This window comes from Carcharodon carcharias, chromosome 32, assembly GCF_017639515.1.
Source record: "Carcharodon carcharias isolate sCarCar2 chromosome 32, sCarCar2.pri, whole genome shotgun sequence".
In the NCBI taxonomy this organism is placed as follows: Eukaryota; Metazoa; Chordata; class Chondrichthyes; order Lamniformes; family Lamnidae; genus Carcharodon; species Carcharodon carcharias.
The window spans coordinates 17036020-17057033 of NC_054498.1; the positions used below are offsets into that span (position 1 = coordinate 17036020).

A 21014-nucleotide genomic window follows, 5' to 3' on the forward strand; every position below is an offset into this window, starting at 1 on the left:
TGCACATGGTGAGCTGAGTGCTCAGCAAACATACCTCCCCATGGCACTCCAGCCTCACCGCCACCGGTGGACTTGGGCGCATGGAGCCTCTCCAGATCCATGGCCTGCTGTTCAAAAGAAGTCAAGATGGCCAACTGGGCCTGGCCTCCGCCAGTCCGCATCCGCTCAGCGGAATTGTGTGCAGTCTTCTCCTGAAAAGAAGAGAAGAGCATTGATTAGCCCAGCCTGTACCTGGATTCTCATCACATCCCTGCCAACCCAACCAGATTGGGACATTGCAGGGCTCAAGTACTTTGTTACTCCGCAACTGCCACACACTCATGCGAAAGAGCCAGAGCTGACCGCCCCACCCCCCCCACCCCATTGCCCAAATGCTTATCCCCCTCTTTCACATGTGGCACCACAAGGTGTAACCTTGCTAAGCAAGGAGGCACAAACGCATGGAACACAAAGGCCAACAGATGGATTGGTGCCCCGTCACCTGGAAGCTCCCCTCCCAGCATGTTAGCACCCTGACTTTGACATGCTTCCCAATTCCAGTGCAATGCCTAGGTGCAGATCCTTGAGTTTCACCCCCATTCTATACTTTGGGTGTCAGTGTCAAACATGCTGCAGGTGCAGAACCCATTTTAGCTTAACCCTCTTAGGGTGAACTAGGCATGGGCAATATCTGCTGGCCCACCCAGTGATGGATACGTGCCGTGAATGATTCAATGCTGTAACTGTACTCAGAGTTGCTGGGGGGGAGGGGGGATTGGGGCGAAAGAGTAACGGCTGCTTTAAGCAACCTCAGCCAACATGGTCCTCACCCTTCCCGAGCACAGGAGGTCGTTGAATCCTTTTCGGCATTAGACCCATGTGCTTGCACCACAACATGGGAACTCGCACCCTTGGCCACCTCCTCCCATGCACGTTTGGTCAGGTGGAGAGGCATGCGCCTCCCATCCCTGGGAAACAGGACCTCCCACCATGCTGCAACCTCCTCCAGGAGGGCAGCTAGGCACTCATCTGAGAACCGAGGGGCACATTACCCGCCTGTCCTACCCCCACCCCTCCCCCCGGCCTAGCCTGCCCTGCTGGCCTACCCTCAGGCCTGGCCTGGCCTGCCCCTCTGGCCTACCCTCCAGACTTGCATGATGAACAGAAGCCCTTCTGCTGGCCGTCATGAGCAGCCTTGCAAAGGCTGCCAGACCTTCATTTAAACAGGCCGCCAGGTCGCCAATGGACCCGGCAGTCTGTGTACGCCTACCACCGCCCGCCCAGTCCCGCTATCCTTGGGAATCAAGAAATACGCTGAGCGGGTCTTAATCGGCCTGCCCGTGTAAAATGGCGCAGACCCAATCACAGGCAGCGATCGGGTCTGCGCCCAGCCCCACCCGCTCCTGCTTGGCCCACCTGACATGGGGAATATTATCCCCTCTATGTAGTGAAGCAAGCAAGACAGCAAAGTTCCAAATGAATTGTTTTTTCCCCTCCCTGATCATTTCTATGTAATAATTTATGCATTACAATTTGATTCGGATTCTGAATTTTGTACCAGCTTGGACTAAAATAAATTGTTCTTGTTATATAGTTGAAAGTATTGTATTTTGGCTGGGAGTAGAGTGACTTCCTCCCAATGCTAATCTTCATTTAGTTTTGAATTAGCAATCGCACTTCCAGAAGTCCTGTACCAGTGTATCTAAATAATGTGGCCGTGTGAGATATAATGCAGTTTTTGTTCTAAATAGCACTGTTTTTCCTTGATTTTTTTTTGTCCTATAGCCTTTACTCAGTATTAAGTCCAAAAATGATGAAACTTCTACAGACATATCATGTATAGGTAAATTCGTCTTCCCCAGCTTATTTCCACAAATACCTTTGTGTAACTGCAATAGCTTTTCCAAAACACTTTGACACATGTCTGGAAGGTAACTCAATATTACATTTAAATTTTCAAGTACCCCCTCATTATCCAATTTGATTAGAGGAAAATCAATTGCAGAATCCTGCATTTCCACTTCTTTCTCATTATCTGCCACCACTATCACCTCCTTTTGGTCCTCTTCCCTGTCAAAGTACTTTTTAAGCATACTTACATGACACACTCTCTGCTTCTTTCTTCTATCTGAAGTATTCATTAAATAATTCACTTCACTCAGCTTCTTTGCAATCCTGTATGGCCCACTAAATCTTGCCTTTAATGAGTCACCCAGTACTGGAAACAGAACTAGCACTTTCTCCCCAGCAACAGAACTATGAGCTGTAGCTTTCCTGCCTACTTTCATTTTCATCACTTGCTGTGTTTCCTAGCCAATTCACATGCTTTGTCCAATTACTTTCTGAAATTTGATACATAATCCAGGAGAGGCTTTTCTGAATTTTGACCCATCAATTTCTCATGAATCAATTTCTGTGGCCCCCCTTACCTCATGACCATAAACCAGTTCATAAGGACTGAAACCAGTCGATGCATTAGGAACGTCCCTAATAGCCAACAACAATTGAATTCACCTATCCCGATCCTGTGGATAATTCTGACTATATGAGTTTGATGACATCTTTCCAAAGCCCCTTGTGACTCAATGATAAGAAGTTGACTTCAAATGTTTTATTCCCAAACTGTTCTTACTTCCTTAAACGGCTGTGGCATGAAATTTGAACCCTGATCTGATTGTATTTCTTTAGGTAAACCATATTTTGTAAGTAAAATAGCTCTTCCACAATTTTCTTTGTTGTAATATTTCTCAAATATTGCTTCAGGAAACCTGGTAGACAGATCCATTATTGTCAGTAAGTACTGATTTCCACTTTTAGTCTTAGGGAGGAGTCCTTCACAATCATGACCCTAATAAAAAGTACCTGGATCTGCACCTTAAGTGCTGTAAGCCGCAGAGCTTTGGGCCGGGTGTAGGAAGGTGGGATTAGAAAGGGCACCTGGGTGTCCTCAGGCTGGCATGGACAAGATGGACCGAATGGCCTCCTGTACTGTAACTTTTCTATGGTTCTAAAAGATTCTTCAAATGATGGAATGGGAACTAAAGGTGCCGGCTTAATCACTGCTTGTGGTTTCCCTATCACTTGGCGTGTGACATGTTCTATAGAATTTGAGTACATCCATATGCAATCCAGGCCAAAAAAAATGTTGTTGTATCTTCGCCTGTGTCTTTCTAATTCCTAAATGTCACCCCATTGGAATTTCATGAGCTATGCTCAGCATCTCATTTCTATATCCAAGCGGTAGTATAATCTAATACACCTCCCTCCAGCTTTCATTTGCTAAAACATGATAAGGCCTCCATTTTCTCATTAAAATATTACCCTTAAGGTAATAACATTCTGGAATACATTTTGCCTCTGTTTCCGAGTAAGCTGTCTGAGCTAAATGTTTTATATGCAAATGCCTTTTCTGTAACTCCACTAACCTCCTTGAGTTAAACACTTCAGCTGAATTGTCCTCTGTCTTTCTTCCTGAACAACCTTATCAATCACAGTATCAGCTAATTGGATTTCCACACCTTCTCCCTGCCTTTGAACTTCCTGTTCTTCTTGTTTCACCCTATGAGCCTGTGATCTCATTACCACACAATCTGGAAACAATCCAGGATGCTCTCTCTGCAAAGCACTTCTGTTGAAAGCACTTCTACAGTGCTCAACTACCATAGGTACCATCCACATTTGTGATCCAGCTATATTATTACCCAGAATACATTGAACCCTTACAATGGGCAATTTTCCCACTACTCCACCTGGTTTCTACTTGCTCTTAAATTTACCTTCCACAACAGAATAGGTTTAGCATCTCCATGAACCCCACTTATTATCACCTGTTCCTGTAATACTCCTTCTGAACAATAAATGTCATTATCCCACAACATTAAGGATTAACTAGCCACTTTGCCTCTTAAAATTTTAACATCTTTACTTACTCCACACTGTACACATGGAAATACTTTCCTTTCACACACAAAATCTCAACATTTCTGCAACCTGTTCCTTCAAATTCTCTTGGGTAAATTGTGAACAAATTCTCACTTCTTTACCTATCACTGATTCTCCCTGTTTTACCTGTACACAACCATTGGTTTTTCCTGTGCCTGAACCTCAAAACCCACAGTACTTTTACTTCCACTACTTTTCTGCACCCCTATAATTCCAAACAGGTTTTCCCTGCAACTCCCAGCACATAGATTTCATATGGCCAACTTAATTACAATGAAAACACCTCAATTTTCGAATGTCACTTCTACCCTCAGCACCTCCCTTTTTATTCTGAAAAAAAAGTTCCTGGGAATTTCCACCTACTGCTCTTCCCTGATTACCCACCTTCCTTTTACCTTCCCACTTTCTGTCCTTTACTGATTTGAAATGGTGATGAAGGAAAGGTTTAGCTCTGCGAACTAATTCATAATCATCAGCTATCTCTGCTGCTTTTCTTACCGTTTCAACCTCCTGTTCCTCCACATAAGTTCTCACTACCAAAGGAATTGAATCTTTAAATTCTTCCAAAAGAATTACCTCTCTAAGAGCTGCAGATGTTTTCTCTAACTTTAATGCCTGTGTCCACTGGTCAAAATACTTTGTTTTATTCTTTCAAACTCAATATAAGTTTGCCTAGGCTGTTTTCTTATATTCCTAAATTTCTGCCTGTATGCTTTAGCATATGCAGTCAAGTAACCTCTTTTACCATATCATAATTCACCGGCATTTCATCTGACAGTGAAGCATAACCCTCATGTGCTCTACCCACCAACCTGGATTGTAACAACAGTGTCCACCTGTGGTCATTTCATCTGTTTAGCTATCTTCTCAGATGAAATAAAGAATGCTTCCAACATCACTTTCCTCAAACTTTGGAAGAGCTTCTACAAATTTAAATATCTCTCCACTGGGTCCTGGTCTGGAAATATGTCCTCCCTCACCTACTGGTGTCTCTTTTTTAACTGCCTGCATTTTAAGCTAGAATTCTCTCTCTCTTTCTCTCTTTCCTCCTTTTCTAATTTCACCATTTTTAACTCCCCTTTATTGTTTTTTTCTCTCTCCTGTCTTTCTGCCTGCTCCCTTTAAAATGCTCTTCCCCTTTTTCTTTTTCTGCTACCTCCAACTCAAGTTTTTTCATTTCCTTTGCTTGTTCAAGTTTAAGCTCCTTCATTTCTAACTGAAGTCTCGCTACCTCCAGCTGTGACTCATTAGTGTCCAACTTTAAATGCTGTGCTATATCTTCAGTTATATCTGCTTTCTTCACCCCTGCAGGTAACCCCAATTGTAATTTATCCACCAATTCCATTAACTTAACTTCAGTTACCTTTGGTAATCTAGCCAAAATTATAACTTCAAGTCCCAGACAAGCCTGAGCAACTGCCAAAGCCATATTGCAGTCTCACCAATTAAAAAAACCTCACACTGACTCCTGAATTCAAAGTGCTTCTTGTACTCGTAACCTCAAGATTCACCAACTCCAAACCAATAAAGGAATTTCAAATATATCTCACAAAGAGCCCCCAGTTATGCTATGGCACAGCCGATGGTAAATGCTGAGTTGTTCAAGTCCCAAAGGGAAGCTTGAAACAACTGCCACAACTTATTTTGCAATTTGTATAAATTTCAAAATGTGTGCCTTGAATTCAACCAAGTCTTATAAGTTTTTACAAAATTATATTAAACATTTATTAATAAGAGAAATTATTTTAAACACATAGATCTACAAATTATTACTATGATAACTTCTAAATCCCCAAATTAATCTGACTCCCAGTTACACTTTCATTAATGCAACAGTAAGACACATAGATGTTAAAAGACCCAGGCAAGGTGACACACAATACCCCGAACCAGTCAAATTCTTAACTTCAGTTCTTTGAAACAGCAGCTTAAGGCATAGATGCTGAAGGTTTTACACACATGTTAGTTCTTAAAAATGCCTACCCTTATGCACAATCTTTGCTCCTTTATACATATATTCCCCTTTGAATGCAAATTCCCATTGTTTCACTAGGTCTTTGGACTTTATCTTTCTGACAATAAAAATCTCTCATTGCACTAAGTTTTACCAGTAATCTTTGGGAAAAATAAACACACTGTTTCTAAACTTCACCTGGCTAGGTGACACATTTTACCCCTCCTTTGAAAACAGCCTAGTCTAGTTTATTTAAAAATGCAAATTTATTTTATGCCTTACAGTCTGAACTTCACCCATGTTTACCATGGGGAGCATTTTTAGCTTGGCAGGCAGGCCCCAACCTGACTGAATGTAAAATGATGCGCGACATTTCTGTTGACGGATGGGCACCAGAGTTAGCAATGCGCTCACTGACAATTAAAAGGCCTATTTAGGCCATTAACAATGTAATTAAGTGTAATTTTTCACTGCCCCCATCCAACCTTACGGCTAGCGGGCAGGCGGAAAGGCCACAGGCGGGATATAGTTTCCAACAGCTAATAAAAATAAAAGTTTTAATATTTAATTAATAACATGTCCTGCTCATGTGACAGAGTCATATGAGGGGATATGTTTTATAAAATTTCAGAAACTTTTATTTTTTATTTTTGAAAGTATTCATCTCCCTGAGGCAGCTCTGTGCCTTGGGGAGACTTTCAAGTGCACACCCACACGCATGCGCGAAGTTCATGCTCACCCTTCTCTCCTCCCCGCACAGGCAGCGCTGCCGCTCACGTTTCACACAGGGTGGGCCTTAATTGGCTCACCAGCGTGAAATCATGGTCCAGCCCTGATCACAGGCAGGGTCGGCTTTCCACTCGACCTTGCCGAGCTTGCCTGACGAGGGAAACATTCTCCCCAATGTTTACGTCAAAACCTTCAGACCAGCTGCCTTCAATCCATATAAATCTCACACACACACATATATAGACACAAATGCCACTATTTTACTATAAATTCCAATATTATTATGAGAATGATATCTTCCTGACAATGATGCCTATTTCAATTGCCCCTTAATTGGTGTCTATCTGGGCCTTAAGCTTTGGAATTCCCTCCCTAAGTCTCTCTGCCTCTCTCTCTCATCACCTTTAAGACGTTCCTTAAAACCTATTTATCTGACCAAATTTCTGAACACTTGTCCTGTCTCCTTCAGTAGCTCAGTGGCTAATTTTGTCTGCCAAAATGTCATCGGCCATTTTTGTATGGATAGGAGAATTGAGTTAGCTTACTAGAAAGCTAACAATGGCTTCATTTTGACAGCTGCTTTGTCCTGGATTGTGTTGAGCTTCTTGAGTGTTGTTAGAGCGGCACTCATTCAGGCAAGTGGAGAGTATTCCATCGCACTCCTGACTTGTGCCTTGTAGATGGTGGACGGACTGTGGAGAGTCGGGAGGTGAGTCACTTGCCACAGAGTTCCCAGCCTCTGACCTGTTCTTGTAGTCACATTATTTCTATGGCTGGTCCAGTTCAGTTTCTGCTCAATTGTAACCCCCAGGATGTTGATAGTAGGGGATTCAGCAATGGTAATGCCATTGAATGTCAAGGGGAGTTGGTTAGATTCTCCCTTGTTGGAGATGGTCATTGTCTGGCACTTGTGCAGTGCGACTGTTATTTGCCACTGATCAGCCCAAGTTTGAATATTGTCTAGGTCGTGCTGCATATGGACACAGACTGCTTCAGTACCTGAGAATTCATAAATGGTGCTGAGCATTGTGCAACCACCAGCGAACATCCCCACTTTTGACCTTATGATGGAGGAAAGGTCATTGGTGAAGCAGCTGAAAATGGTTGGGCCTAGGGCACTACCCTGAGAAACTCCTACAGTGATGTCCCAAGACAACCATCTTCCTTTGTGCTAAGTGTGACCAACCACTGGAGAGTTTTCTCCCTGATTCCCATTGACTTCTGAAGCTCTGAAAAAGAGTCATATTGGACTCAAAACATTAACCCTGTTTCCCTCTCCACAGATGCTGCTGGACCTTCTGAGTTTTGCCATCGATTTCTGTTTTTAATCCCATTGACTTCACTTTTGCTAGGGTTCCCTAATGACACAGTTGTGCAGTTTATTAATTTTTGAATTGTTTGTGGATGAAATTTAAGGTAAATAAATCAAGCAGCTCATTAGATTTTCAATATCCTGCAGTCAGTGAAACAATAACAATGCAAGAGCATCCATGTCACTGTCCTTCAAGTACATTAGTGAATCTTCATCTGTTTTGGCTTTAAATCAAGTTAATTTTTCCTCATCGGTTTGTGCAAACTGTCTTATCAGTCTTCTTCCTATTGGAGAATAAACCATGTTTGATGAAGACATAATTGCTGAAATGAGAGGGAATAAACCAAAGCCAGAATACTGTCATTACATTGGAATGTTGGGCTGCCTTAGCTATTCACCCGATCTTTGCTTGCTCAGTGGTTGCATTCTTTGACTTGGAGTCAGAAGACAGCAGGTTCAAATCCCGGTACACAGGCTTGAGCCCATAATCTAGATTCACACTTAAGTGCAGTACTGAGTGAGTGCTGCATTGTGGGAGAAGTTAAACCGAGGTGCCATCTACCCTCTCAGTGGACTTAAGCAATCCTATGCCACTATTTTGAAGAACAGGCAGGTTGTCCCCAATGCCTGGAACAATATTTATTCTTCAACCACTTTCACTTAAAGCCACTATCATGTTGCTGTTTGTGGGTATTTCCTGTGTGCAATTTAGCTACACTGTTTATAACATTGCAATAGCAGCTGCACTTTAAAAATACTTCATTGGCTGTAAAGTTCTTTAGGATGTCCTGAGGACATGAAAGGCATTGTATAAATGCAAGTTATTTCATCATTTTCTTAGACAATGAAAAGCATCAAATAAAAAAAACGAAATAATAACAATCATCAGAACATCTCCTGGTTTTGCTTTAGTCAGATTATAGCTCATCCCATCGACACTTCATGTTTTACTAACTTCTTCCACTGACTCCATGGAAATGCCAGTAATCTTTCAATTCTTCAGTTCTAATGAAGGGCTGTCCAACTGAAATGTTAATTTGTCTTGGCCTGCTTTGTGTTCCCAACATTTTCTCTTTTTGAAATGTTGGTTTTCAGGTTGTTATTAAATTATGTCTTAAAGTAATGCTGGTTGAAATAGCCCAGTCTTAGGAAATTTTCACCAGACTTTCATAAATTTTGCCAGTGCCATAACTAAGGGCAGAATCTTCCGTTTAGCGAATGGAGGGGGGGCCCACTCCCGACGCGTAAAATGACGCGGGGTGACATCAGGCGTGTGTCCCGACATCACCCCGCATCATTTACATTCTCAGATCTGCCGACCTGTCAACAGCCTATTAAGGCCATTAAAAAACTAATTGAAACTATTAATGGACCTGCCCGTCCAACCTTAAGGTTGGCAGGCAGGCCGGGAGCCCTGGCGGCCTTCTGAAAAAGCATGAAACCTCATCCAAGGGCTGGATGAGGCTTCATGAGCAATTAAAAAATTCTCAATATTTCAAAATACAAGCTATGGAAATGACCGTGTCACATGAGGGGACATGGCAGCGAAAGTTTTCTCTCATCTTTAATTGAAGTTTCAAATCTGAGCTGATCTCCCAAGGCACTTTTCCTCAGGGAGATCTGTATGCTCTATTGTACGCATGCGCGAAAGAGCGCATTCCTGACTCAGGGAAACTCCCCTCCCTGCCCGCACAGGGAGCGCATAGTACTTCCTGGCGGACGTCACGCTGGGCGAGCCAATTGTAAAATGGTGGCCTGCCCCCAACTGGGGGCGCCAATCGGGAACTGGCCTGCCCACACCCACTCCTGCACATCCCCCCGATGGGGGAAAATGTTGCCCCAACTGTGTAACATTTGGTATATTGCTACTTTTCAGTGTTTGTGCTGGAATCCAAAACAGGCAAAGCATATTATCACCGTGGTCCCAGAGGTCCATAGGCTACTCTCTTATCAGAGAGAGACGACCGGTGATGAGTTTAACCTGAGGGTCACCACACCTCAGGTGAGGGACAAGGTTGAGAAGATGGGGGGCCTTTCATGAATGACCTCACCCGGTACGGGAACTGAACCCATGCTTTGACGTCACTTTGCGTCACAAACCAGTTGTCCAGCTAACTGACCCCCATCTCTTTAAATTATAAGTGGGGTGCAGGTAGATGGGGTGGTAAAATGTAACCTGTTTAACTGAGTTCAATTTGCCTCAGCATCTTAGTGTTCTGAGATGATGAATATTTGGTGGTGAGAGTCATCGTTCCAATCAAACCTCATTCACGTGATGGTTCTTTATGCTCAATTACTATGTACTTAATTAATTTCCATTGAAATGATTCAGATTTACGGCAACTGAACATAGAATCCAAATTGTCGATTGTACATTCAGTGAAACTTGTTCATTATTTCAGGCATCACTCATAACTAATTAAAGAGACAAGGCACACTGACTCAACACCAGTATCATGACAACAATTACAGGTTGAAGAAACCATGGAGTTTGTTTAACAAAAGATAAATCAATCCATCTGCACTCTATTTGTATCTTGATATTTAATGATGCAGTGCTGTGCTTTGATATGTGTTGTAATGTTGCAAAATTACTTACATAGAATGTACAGTGCCGAAACAGGCCATTTGACCTAACTGGACTATGCTCCACACAAGCCTCCTCCCACCCCTCTTTACCTCTCCCTATTCTAATAGTCATTTGGTAGCACAAAACTTGAGTAATGCCGAAAAAACTCAAAACACAGTGTCCAACATTAGATGTGATTTGCAATTGGACATTTGCTAAATAATCCTAAGTGTGCTAAGAATTACACTGACAATCAATTTAAGATTTTCACAGCATGGCGCATTTGCATGTACTGAAAGCTACATATATTAATACACAGGGCCCTGTTCTTTGCAAACAGAAAGAACATGTACACACATTGCGCCTTCAGCTAAACAAAATAAGTGACAGCCTGACTCATTCCTAAGGGTAATTCCTTGACCAATCAAAGTCAAGCTTCCTGGTTTAAATTTCAAACAATGCTTGGCAGTTAGCTGTCAGTCACCATCGATCGGTGCATTTTCCATGGCAAGGTCTCGACCAATCAGAGTCTACTTGCCAACCAGTCAGCACTCTGTTCTCATACAGTATACATTGTGGTTTTCCCCCTTATATTCTTATTCTTGCAAAGTGTCCAGATGAGTGCAGGATGAAAAGCTTCAACTTGTCTCTTTTTTTCAGCAAAACTCACCCTATTCTGTTCCTTCCTTCATCATGTGCTTATCTTTGTTCTGCTTAAATACAATGCAAATTGCCTCAACTGCTCCTCAACTAGTGATGAATTCCAAATTTAGCCACTCTCTGGGTAAAGAAATTTCTCCTGAACTCCCTTGGAATTTATTAGTAATGATCTTACATTTATAGGCCCTAGTTCTGGTTTTCCCCACAAGTGGAAACATAATCTCCATGTCTACCTAATGCAACCCTTTTAGAACCTTAAAGATCTGCCAAACAAGTTTTTGTATAAGTCTACAATAAGTAGGCTAGGTGATTACTTGGCATCATGAGTACAATCTCAACTGACACATTCAAAAAAGAATCGGGTAGATGTAGAATCAGCAGTAAATGATGGTATTGGCCCAGTGCTATTTAATTGTGAAACAACCAGAAATAAGATGGAAGTTGATTTCCATTGACCAAACCTTAAAATGGAAATGCTGGAAGATTTTTACATCTGTTTACAAGAACATGGCTCTGCATGCTTTGCAGTGGTTATTTTATATGCTAATTCAAACTCATGCAAATCAGACATAATATTGCTTTCAGTTGCTGTCAAGTGTCGAAAATTAAGTTTGCTAGGCTACAGAATCATAAAATAATTAGAGCACAGAAGGAGGCCAGTCATGTCTGTGCTGGCTCTCTAAAGGAGCAATTCATCTGTTGCCATTCACCCGCCTTCTACCCTTAGCACTACGCGTTCTTCCTTTTCGGATAATTATCCAATTCCCTCTTGAATGCCTCGATTGAACCTGCCTGTAACACACACTCAGATAATGCATTCCAGATCCTAACCACTCACTGCGTGAAAAAGTTTTTCCTCATGTTGCCAATGCTTCTTTTGCCAATTACCTTAAATCTGTGCCCTCTGGTTCTCAATCCATCTGCCAATAGGAACAGTTTGTCCCTATCGATTTGGTCTAGACCTTATGATTTTGAATAACTCTATCAAATATCCTCTTAAACTTCTCTTCCCCAAAGAAAACTGTCCCAACTTCTATCTATGTAACTAAAGTTCCTCATCCCTAGAACTATTCTGGTGAATCGTTTCTTCACTCGTATCTTATGTCTTCACATCCTTCCTAATGTGTGGTGCCCAGAACTGGATGCAATACTCCAGTTAAGGCCAAGTCAGTGTTTTGTACAAGTTTAGCATAAACCAATTGCTTTTGTATGCCCCTATTAATAAAGCCTAGTATGTTTTATGTTTTACTAACAGCTCTGTCCTGTCACCTTCAATGACCTATGTACCTATACCAAGGTCCCTCTGCTCCTGTACCTCCTTTAGAATTATATTCTTTATTTTATATTATCTCTCCATGTTCTTTCTACCAAAATGAATCATTTCACACTTCTCTGCATTAAATTTCATCTGCTAATTATTTGCCCATTCCACCAACCTACATATGTCCTTTCAATGTTCTACACTATCCTACACACAGTTCGCAATCCTTCCAAGTTTTGTATTATCTGCCTTAAGTTTATGATGCAATGATCACTGTCCGCTAATGTTTCCCCCTACTGACACCTGATTTACTTGGCCCACCTCATTCCCAAGAACCATGCCTGGCAGTGCCTCCTTTCTCATTGGACTAGAAACATACTGCTGTAGAAAATTCTCCTGAACATACTCTAGGATCACTATCTTTTCTATCCTTTACACTACTACTATCCCAGCCTATATTCAGATAATTAAAGCCCCCATTATAATGCTCTATAATTCTTGCGCCCCTCTGTAATTCCCTTGCAATTTTGTTTCTTTTCTACTATTTGGTGACCTATAGGCTTCACCAAGCAATGTGATTATAACATTTTAGTTCCTTAACTCTAGCCAAATTGATTCTTTGACCCCTCTAGGATATCCTCTCTCTCTCCAGCACTGTAATGTCCTCCTTAATCAGCACTGCCACTCTCGCCTTTTCTTCCTTCCCTGTTTTTACTGAACGCCTTGTATCCACTAATATTTAATACCCAATCCTGCCCTTCTTTGAGCCAGGTATCCGTTATCTGCCCTTTCATCATATTTTCAAGTGGCTATCTGTGTCTGCCACTCACCAATCTTATTCACCACACTGTGCACATTCACATACATGCGCACTAACCCTCATTTAGGCTTTATTACTTTCCTCCTTACTCTGAATCCACCTAATAACTTGCTAATTCCTACTCTAGCTTTTCCTGTCTTCCCCAGTGTTCTGTGCACCTTAGTACTTCTGTCTAATATTACCTCCTGGTTCCCACATCCCTGTCAAGATATTTCAAACCCTCCCCAATAGCACTAGCAAATCACACAGCAAGGAAATTGGTATAGGCTCTGTTTAGGTGCATCCAACCTACAGAGGTCCCTCATCCCCACCCCCCAGAGCAGCTCCCAATGTCCCAGGAATCTAAAGCCCTCCCTCATGCACCATCTTTCTAGCCACCCATTCATTTGCTTTATCCTTCTAGTTCTATACTCACTTGCGCGTGTATAAAAATAAACTGGAGATTACTCCTTCTTGAGGTGCTGCATGCTAATTTTCTACCTAGCTGTCTAAATTCTGACTGCAGGAACACATCCCTTCTCCCCTAGAGTGCTCTGCAACCATAGGACCATAAGACGTAGGAGCAGCACTAGGCCATTTGGCCCATCGAGTCTGCTCCGCCATTCAATGAGACCATGGCTGATCTGATCATGCTGAACTCCAGTTTCTTGCTTTTCCCCATAACTCTTGATTCCCTTACTGATTAAAAATCTGTCCATCTAAACCTTGAATCTACTAAATGGCCCAGCCTGTACAGCGCTCTGCAGTCCCCTGCTGTAAAGAATACCACAGATTTACTACTCTCTGAGAGAAGAAATTCCTCCTAATCTTGTCTTAAATGGGTGACCCCTTACTCTGAGATTATGCCCTCTGGTCCTAGACTCTTCCATAAGGGGAAACAACCTCTCAGCATCTACCCTGTCAAGCTCCCTAATAATCTTATATATGTTTCAATAAGGTCGCCTCTCATTCTTCTAGACTCCAGTGAGCACAGGTGCAACATACTCAACCTCTCCTCATAAGAAAATCCCTCCATACCTGGGATCAATCTAATGAACCTTCTCTGGACTGCCTCCAATGCCAGTATAGCTTTCCTTAGATAAGGGGACCAGAACTCTTCACAGTATTCTAGGTGTGGCCTAACTAGTGCCTTGTATAGATTTAGCAAGACTTCCCTATTTTTATACTCCATTCCCTTTGAAATAAAAGTCAACATTCCATTTGCCTTCCCTATTACCTGCTGAACTTGCATGCTAGCTTTTTGTGACTCATGCACAAGGAACCCAAAATCCCTCTGTGCTGCAGCTTTCTGCAGCCTTTCTCCATTTAAATAATGTTCAGTACCTCTATTCTTCCAGCCAAAGCACATAACTTCACATTTAACCACATTATATTTCTTTAAATACATAGAAAGGAAGAGAGAGTCCAAAGTGAACATAAGCCCCTTAGAGAATGAGGCTGGGGAAATAATAACGGGGAACCAGGAAATGGCAGAGGGGTTGAATAAATACTTTGCATCAGTCTTCACAGTAGAAGACACTAACAGCATTCCAAAAACACTAAATAATCAAGGGGCAAAAGGTGGGGGAGGAAATAAATACAATAACTATCACTAGAGAAGAAGTACTAGGGAAACTAATGGGGCTAAAAGCCGATAAATTTCCTGGACCTAATGGATTGCATCCTAGGATATTAAAGGAAGTAGCTACAGAGATAGGGGATGCACTGGTAGTAATCTTCCAAGAATCCTTAGATTCTATAAAAGTCCCAGAGAACTGGAAAACTGACAATGTAACACCCTTATTCAAAAAGGGAGACAAAAAACAGGTAACTATAGGCCAGTTAGCTTAATATCTGTCATTGGGAAAATGTTAGAGTCTATTATAAAGGAAGTAATAGCAGAGCATTTAGAAATGCATAATATAATCAAGCAGAGTCATGGCTTTATGAAGGGGAAATCACACCTGACATATTTATTAACATCCTTTGAGGAGGTAAACAAACAGGATAGATAAAGGGGAACCAGTAGATGTTATATATTTGGATTGCCAAAAGGCGTTCGATAAGGCACCGCACATAAGGCTACTTAATGAGATAAGAGCCCATGGTGTTGGGGATAGTGCATTGGCATGGATAGAGGATTAACTAACTAATAGAAGACAAAGTGTTGGGATAAGGGGGGCCATTTTCAGGATGGAAACCTGTAACTAGTGGAGTGTCACAGGGATCAGTGCTGGGGCCACAATTATTTACAATATATATTAATGAATTAGATGAGGGAAGTGAATGTACTATCACCAAGTTTGTGGATGACACAAAAATAGGTGGGAAGTCAAGTGGTGAGGATGACACAAATAGTCTACAGAGGGATATAGCCTGGTTAAATGAGTGGGCAAAAACTTGGCAGATGGAATATAATGTGGGAAAGTATGCACTTTAGCAGGAAGAATAGAGGAGCTGAATATTATTTAAATGGAGAAATACTGAAGACGTTCATTGACATTCTTGAGCCTGACACTAGGGAGGGAATATACCATCCTAGTTTCACATCTGCAGCTGGAGAAATGCCTGTCTGTTACCCTAACTATCAAATCTCCTATTTCTATTGCTTCGTGTCCCTCTGTACAGCTGAGCCAACCATGGTGCCGTGGACCTTACTCTGGCTGCACTCTTCAGATGAACCATCACTTTTATCAGTATTCAGAACTGAATACTGGTTGGAGATAAAATGTACTCAGTGGACTCCTGCACTAACTGCTTGTTTCTATTTGACTGCTTGGTGGTCACTCATTCCCTCTCTCCCTGCATATGCTTAAGCTACAGGTGACCACATCTATAAACATGCAATCCACGAAGCTCAAAGTCACAGATGTGCTGCAGTGATGCCTGCTGCTGTTCAAGCTCTGAAACCTGGAGCTCAAGTAGTTGCAAAAGACGACACTTCCTGCACATATGGTAATCCAGGGCTTGGAAAGTGTCCTGGAGTTCCAGGGTACAACAGGATGTGCACTCAAGAGGTCAGAGCTGCCCTGTCATTCTTCTATCTATTAGATAATAAACCTTGCTACTACTGATAAACCTTACAACTTTAAAAAAACTCATCAACTATTCACTTTCCTTCTGTTGATGTCACTTAGATAAGGGAAAACTGAATTCTTTACTTAACCCTGTATCACAGTTGTCAACAACAAGGAAGCTTTGTTCTATAAGGAATGTGGCAAGGTTGATGCATACTGTTTACAATATATCATATTATTGGCTTCTTTGTTTTAGTCATGCTATATATTGGGTCTTTTATGGAAAGTGACGCAACTTCATTTAATGCTCAGTAGCCCCGAATAGATATTATGTCAGCAACTGAGCAAGGGGCTAAGTTATTCAATTCAAGTACAAGCATCTTGGGGAACTTGTTCAATATTATCTTAAATATGATGTCATGTCCATAAGACATGAAGGTCATCATAAACTCTGTAAATCAAACCTTATTTTCTGCTTATGTAAAAATGGACTTTGCTGGACCCCCAAAAACAAGGTTGCTACAGGCCACATGATTTGCAAGTTGACTACAGCTCTGAAGAACTCCAACTATAATTAGAGAACAAAACTCAACCCTCATCCTTGTGGAATCACACCTATCATTGTGTGGACCCATTACAATCAATAAAACAAGGAAACAGCAGACAGCCTGTCTCCCCGGCCTGAACTAACAGAGAGCCATTGATGCTAATAGCCACCATCTATCTCCTAAGGTGACCTATGGATTTTGACCAGAGACACAGAAACTGACTCATCAGTGGGCAACACCACATGACCTAAGCTCCTTTGAAAAGTTTTAATGTTACATTATTGGACTCCCAGTTGGCTGTTAACATTCAGCCTGTCAACACTAAAACAGGACTCCAGACTGACAACGAAGCTTGCCTCAAGTCTAAACCTCCTCGAAGCTTGGTTCTCTGGAAGATTCCTGTCATGGCCTGTAGAGTGGACCAAGTCTCTGTATGCCAACTTCATCCTGCTGCAACAGCATCAACTTTGAAGAAATTCAGCAACTCCTGATTTCAGCTAGCTGAACCTTCCTGAACTTTAACTCGTATCTTCACAGTACTTTGACATTCTAGACCCTGACATTCAAGTGAATTAATATCCATATATTTGGCTTTTTTTTTCATTTTAAGTTATTCGTAGTTGTAAAATCCTTTTCTTTCCTGTCTCCTTGTGTGTGTATATGTAGTTGTGATGACCATCCACCAGGTTTGAATGTATGAATAAACAATACTTCTAATTTAACCTTAAAGAGAGTTTTCTGTGAGTCACTTTAAAATTGACTTCACAAAGGATTTGGGGAAACACGCCACAGTCTATTTTTAAAAAATTCAAACACCTCTGCTTACAGCCAACAAGAAAAATAAAGGAGTTCAGTTTGCCTCTTTCTCCTGTCCGTAACAATGTTCTCAACCAAAAGTTTTAATGCTTACTCTTTGTATATTATTTAGTGGAAACTTAGTGGGAATATTTTCAGGAGTTGTTTTTACTTTTTCCTTCGAGGCAGTCTGAGTCCATCTTAGTCATAACCCCCACAACAGTGGTGGCCCATTGCTAAGGTAGGTATCATTAGGCTCAAGCCTGGGAGCTTACTTTAAACATGCCTACTTGAGATGGGCAATATATGTTACTGGCTAGCTGGTAGTTCCACACATTATTTCAGCTGTTCATATAATATTCTGTGTAAAAGTTCTTATTTGGGCTATAATGTGTGAAGTTGCTGTTTATTTGCAGTTTAGCGGTATGACTGGATACTTATGTAACTGCTGTGTTTTGTTTCTGTTGTAGGGTATGGGGCAATGGCAGAGGTATCAACAATTGTGGAAAAAGTAAAAGAATGCTTGGAACAGTCTCCATAGCCGATGTGAGCACCACGGCCAACTTTGAAAAGTCCACAATCTTTTGCTTCATTTTATGGAGATCTTTGACTTTAATATATTATGTTAACCACGGCAAAATTGGAATCAGTTTGATGTTTAGAATCCTAATCAAGCTATGCAAGCATTTTATTCCTTGTTGGTTACCGAAAACCAAACGATTGAAAATCAATCTGAGGTGGTGTAAAAGGGTTGCTGCTGGATGAAAACTGCCTGCACTGTTGAAAAATTCAGCAGTAATTCTGCTAGAAGGATGTTAAGATCAAGCAGCTTCTATGAATCTTCCTCTCTGAAGTGAGATGTTGCCACAGGAACCCTGTCCAGTATTTTGGCTTCACCTATCAATAATTGATACATCAGACTGCAGTCATGTTGCAGCGATGAGCAGTGTCGCACCCTTGGACTGTTAGATAGATTGAACATACCTGATGCTGAACTCACCCAAGTTTATGCCACTATAAAATGTCATCAGCAGTTTAGGATGACAGAATAGCATATTTAATCCGAATTATATTAATATATTTCTTTATAATTAATATTTAAGAACAACAGTTAATGTTATCATCCAAGGCATTCATTGTTAAATTAAATGTTAAATTAGAGTTCATGTTGTGCTATGATTCTATCTTGAATTATCTTAAAGCAAATGCTACAATTGCTTCTAAGCAGTTGTGTTTGTGATATGACACCTTATCTGATGCAAAAGAATTTTAAGCTATCCAGAGATTTAGCTGAAATAAAAGGTAGATTTTCCAACTGATGGGATCAATCCAGTCAATGCAGAATGTATGTGTAAGGCTTGGAGGATATTGGACAGGGGTCCTTTTTACTGAATACCTGCCTAATTAGTGAACAAAATAAAGGATTAGCATTTATAATCGCAACTTTCATGACTGCAAAGTGCTTTACAACCAATAAAGTACTTTTGAAGTGTACTCATTGCTGTAATGTAGGAAACGTAGCAGCCAATTTGAATGCAGCAAGCCCCTACAAACAGCACTGAGAAAAATACCAGATAATGTTTTAGTGATGTTGGTTGAGGGATTAATGTTGCCCAGGTCACCTTAGGGGCAGATATTGGGGTGGTGAAGGTAGAGTCCCTATTATTCTTCAGGATCGTGATGCACTTAATGTGGCACCCACATCCAGAGATTGAATGCACTTCAACAGTGTAGCACTCCTTCAGGATTGCTCTGACAGCTGGATTTTTGTGTCTGGAATGGTACAGTTTTCTTTCAGCCTAAAGTTAGTTGCAAAAGCTTAATTATAATACTTAAATTCTTTCAAACTGACCATTAACCCTGGCCTCTTAGCTTTTATAGGAAGAATCATGCTGTGTTCACCCATCTGCAAAATAAAACTACACGAGTTTAAAGACGCTCTTAAGGAGCTAGATCCTGTTTTATATGAATTTTCTTTAATTTTCACTAAGTCACTTATTTTTAAGAGGTGGTGGAGAGAATCATAAAGCATCAAAACATTTTCAATTAAAAAAACACTAAATATGGTCTACAGAATTGTCAAAAAGTTAATTCTTACAAATTTGGCACAGCAAGATCATTAACAACACTATATAGGAAAAGGACAGATTACAATATGACCTTGCACTGCTGTTCAGGAAGAAAGACACCCAGGGTCCCAGGCTGATATCCAAGTCCATAGAAAATAAATGAAGGGTTTGCTTTTAAAGCTTCTACATTACTCTCTTAAATGGCTGAAGTGGAGCAAGGTGAAAGCAAGCCAGGAATATCAACTTACACATCAGGAGGTTTTTTTTTCAAAAATGTGGAATTAACAACTAATTAGTATCAGACATTTTTTCAATTAAAAGAAGTAAACTGTTTGTTTATCCTTTTGGATTTTGTTTTCAGCTTTTCTTAGACTTCCAGCAGAGGCCATGTAGGCAGCAAGGTTCACGCTAATGAGACAAAGTGTTATGACCACAGCGGTATTAATTACTGCAGAAATCAGATCCCAGAGGGAAACTTGGCTTATGGGCCACAACCTTTTTTTTGTATTCTAATAACAAAAAGATGTACCAATCTCAGCAATAAGAGGTCCATCAACAAAAAAAAAACTTAACCAAGCACACAAGATTACAGTTACACATTTAAGGTTAGTCTTACAAAACATTCCCCCAAAACTTTCTATTTGGTCAAACCCACAAGTAAACACTTTCCGGACAACACTCCCTCATGGATATCTAAATATGGAATCCAATAATATCACACAAGGCAGACTGCTGGAGCTTCAATAAAGGTATACCACATGACCTGTACCCTCTTCTACTTTGCTATGAAATTCACTTCAGAAAAACACTGCTTGCTGCAGCCCAAGGCTCCAGCCATCTTCAGCTTAACCACTATCTAGCTCAATAGCTAAAAAACCAGCCATTCACAGTAACTCTAATATACTTATTCCCCTTTCATCTCAATTCCATTGTTCTCACACCTCTTTGAAATTTAAACCCTTCCAAATATAAGATCTCTCATGGTTCCATCTCCTCTATGCTTTTAGGTCAATAAAAATATAATTTCCCCTTTACCATTTACCTATGGACTCCTGCAGGATGCAAACATTTTCCTTTACTCCTCTAGTTCCCCTTTGAAATTCAAACAACCTCTCAACTTATCAAAAAATGCAAATGTTAGATCTAACCTATTTACTTGTACCTCAAACTTAACACCTTTAACCTTCTCATGTTTCTAAACCCTCAGACAACCTGACTCCTATCAACTTTGCCCAGCTTAAATAAATCACACACAAACAGACACAGGCTTCTTTACAGAATAGCACAATATTTCCCCAAAATATTTTTAAAAAGCATCCATTCCAACACAAGCAGAAATGGTGCAATGCCACATGGCATTCAACTTTCACTGGGGTGTGT

General features: G+C 41.0%; 1 protein-coding gene across 1 annotated transcript in view; it reads left to right on the top strand.

Annotated features, from left to right (window-relative positions):
• ppcdc (phosphopantothenoylcysteine decarboxylase) overlaps window positions 1-18880 on the top strand; it is a 105393-nt gene extending 86513 nt beyond the window's left edge. The window contains exon 5 of the mRNA XM_041178363.1: window positions 18036-18880. Within this exon, the coding sequence (XP_041034297.1) occupies window positions 18036-18106 (71 nt within the window). The 3' untranslated portion in view covers window positions 18107-18880. The remainder of the gene's footprint in view (window positions 1-18035) is intronic.
• Window positions 18881-21014: the final 2134 nt, after the last annotated feature.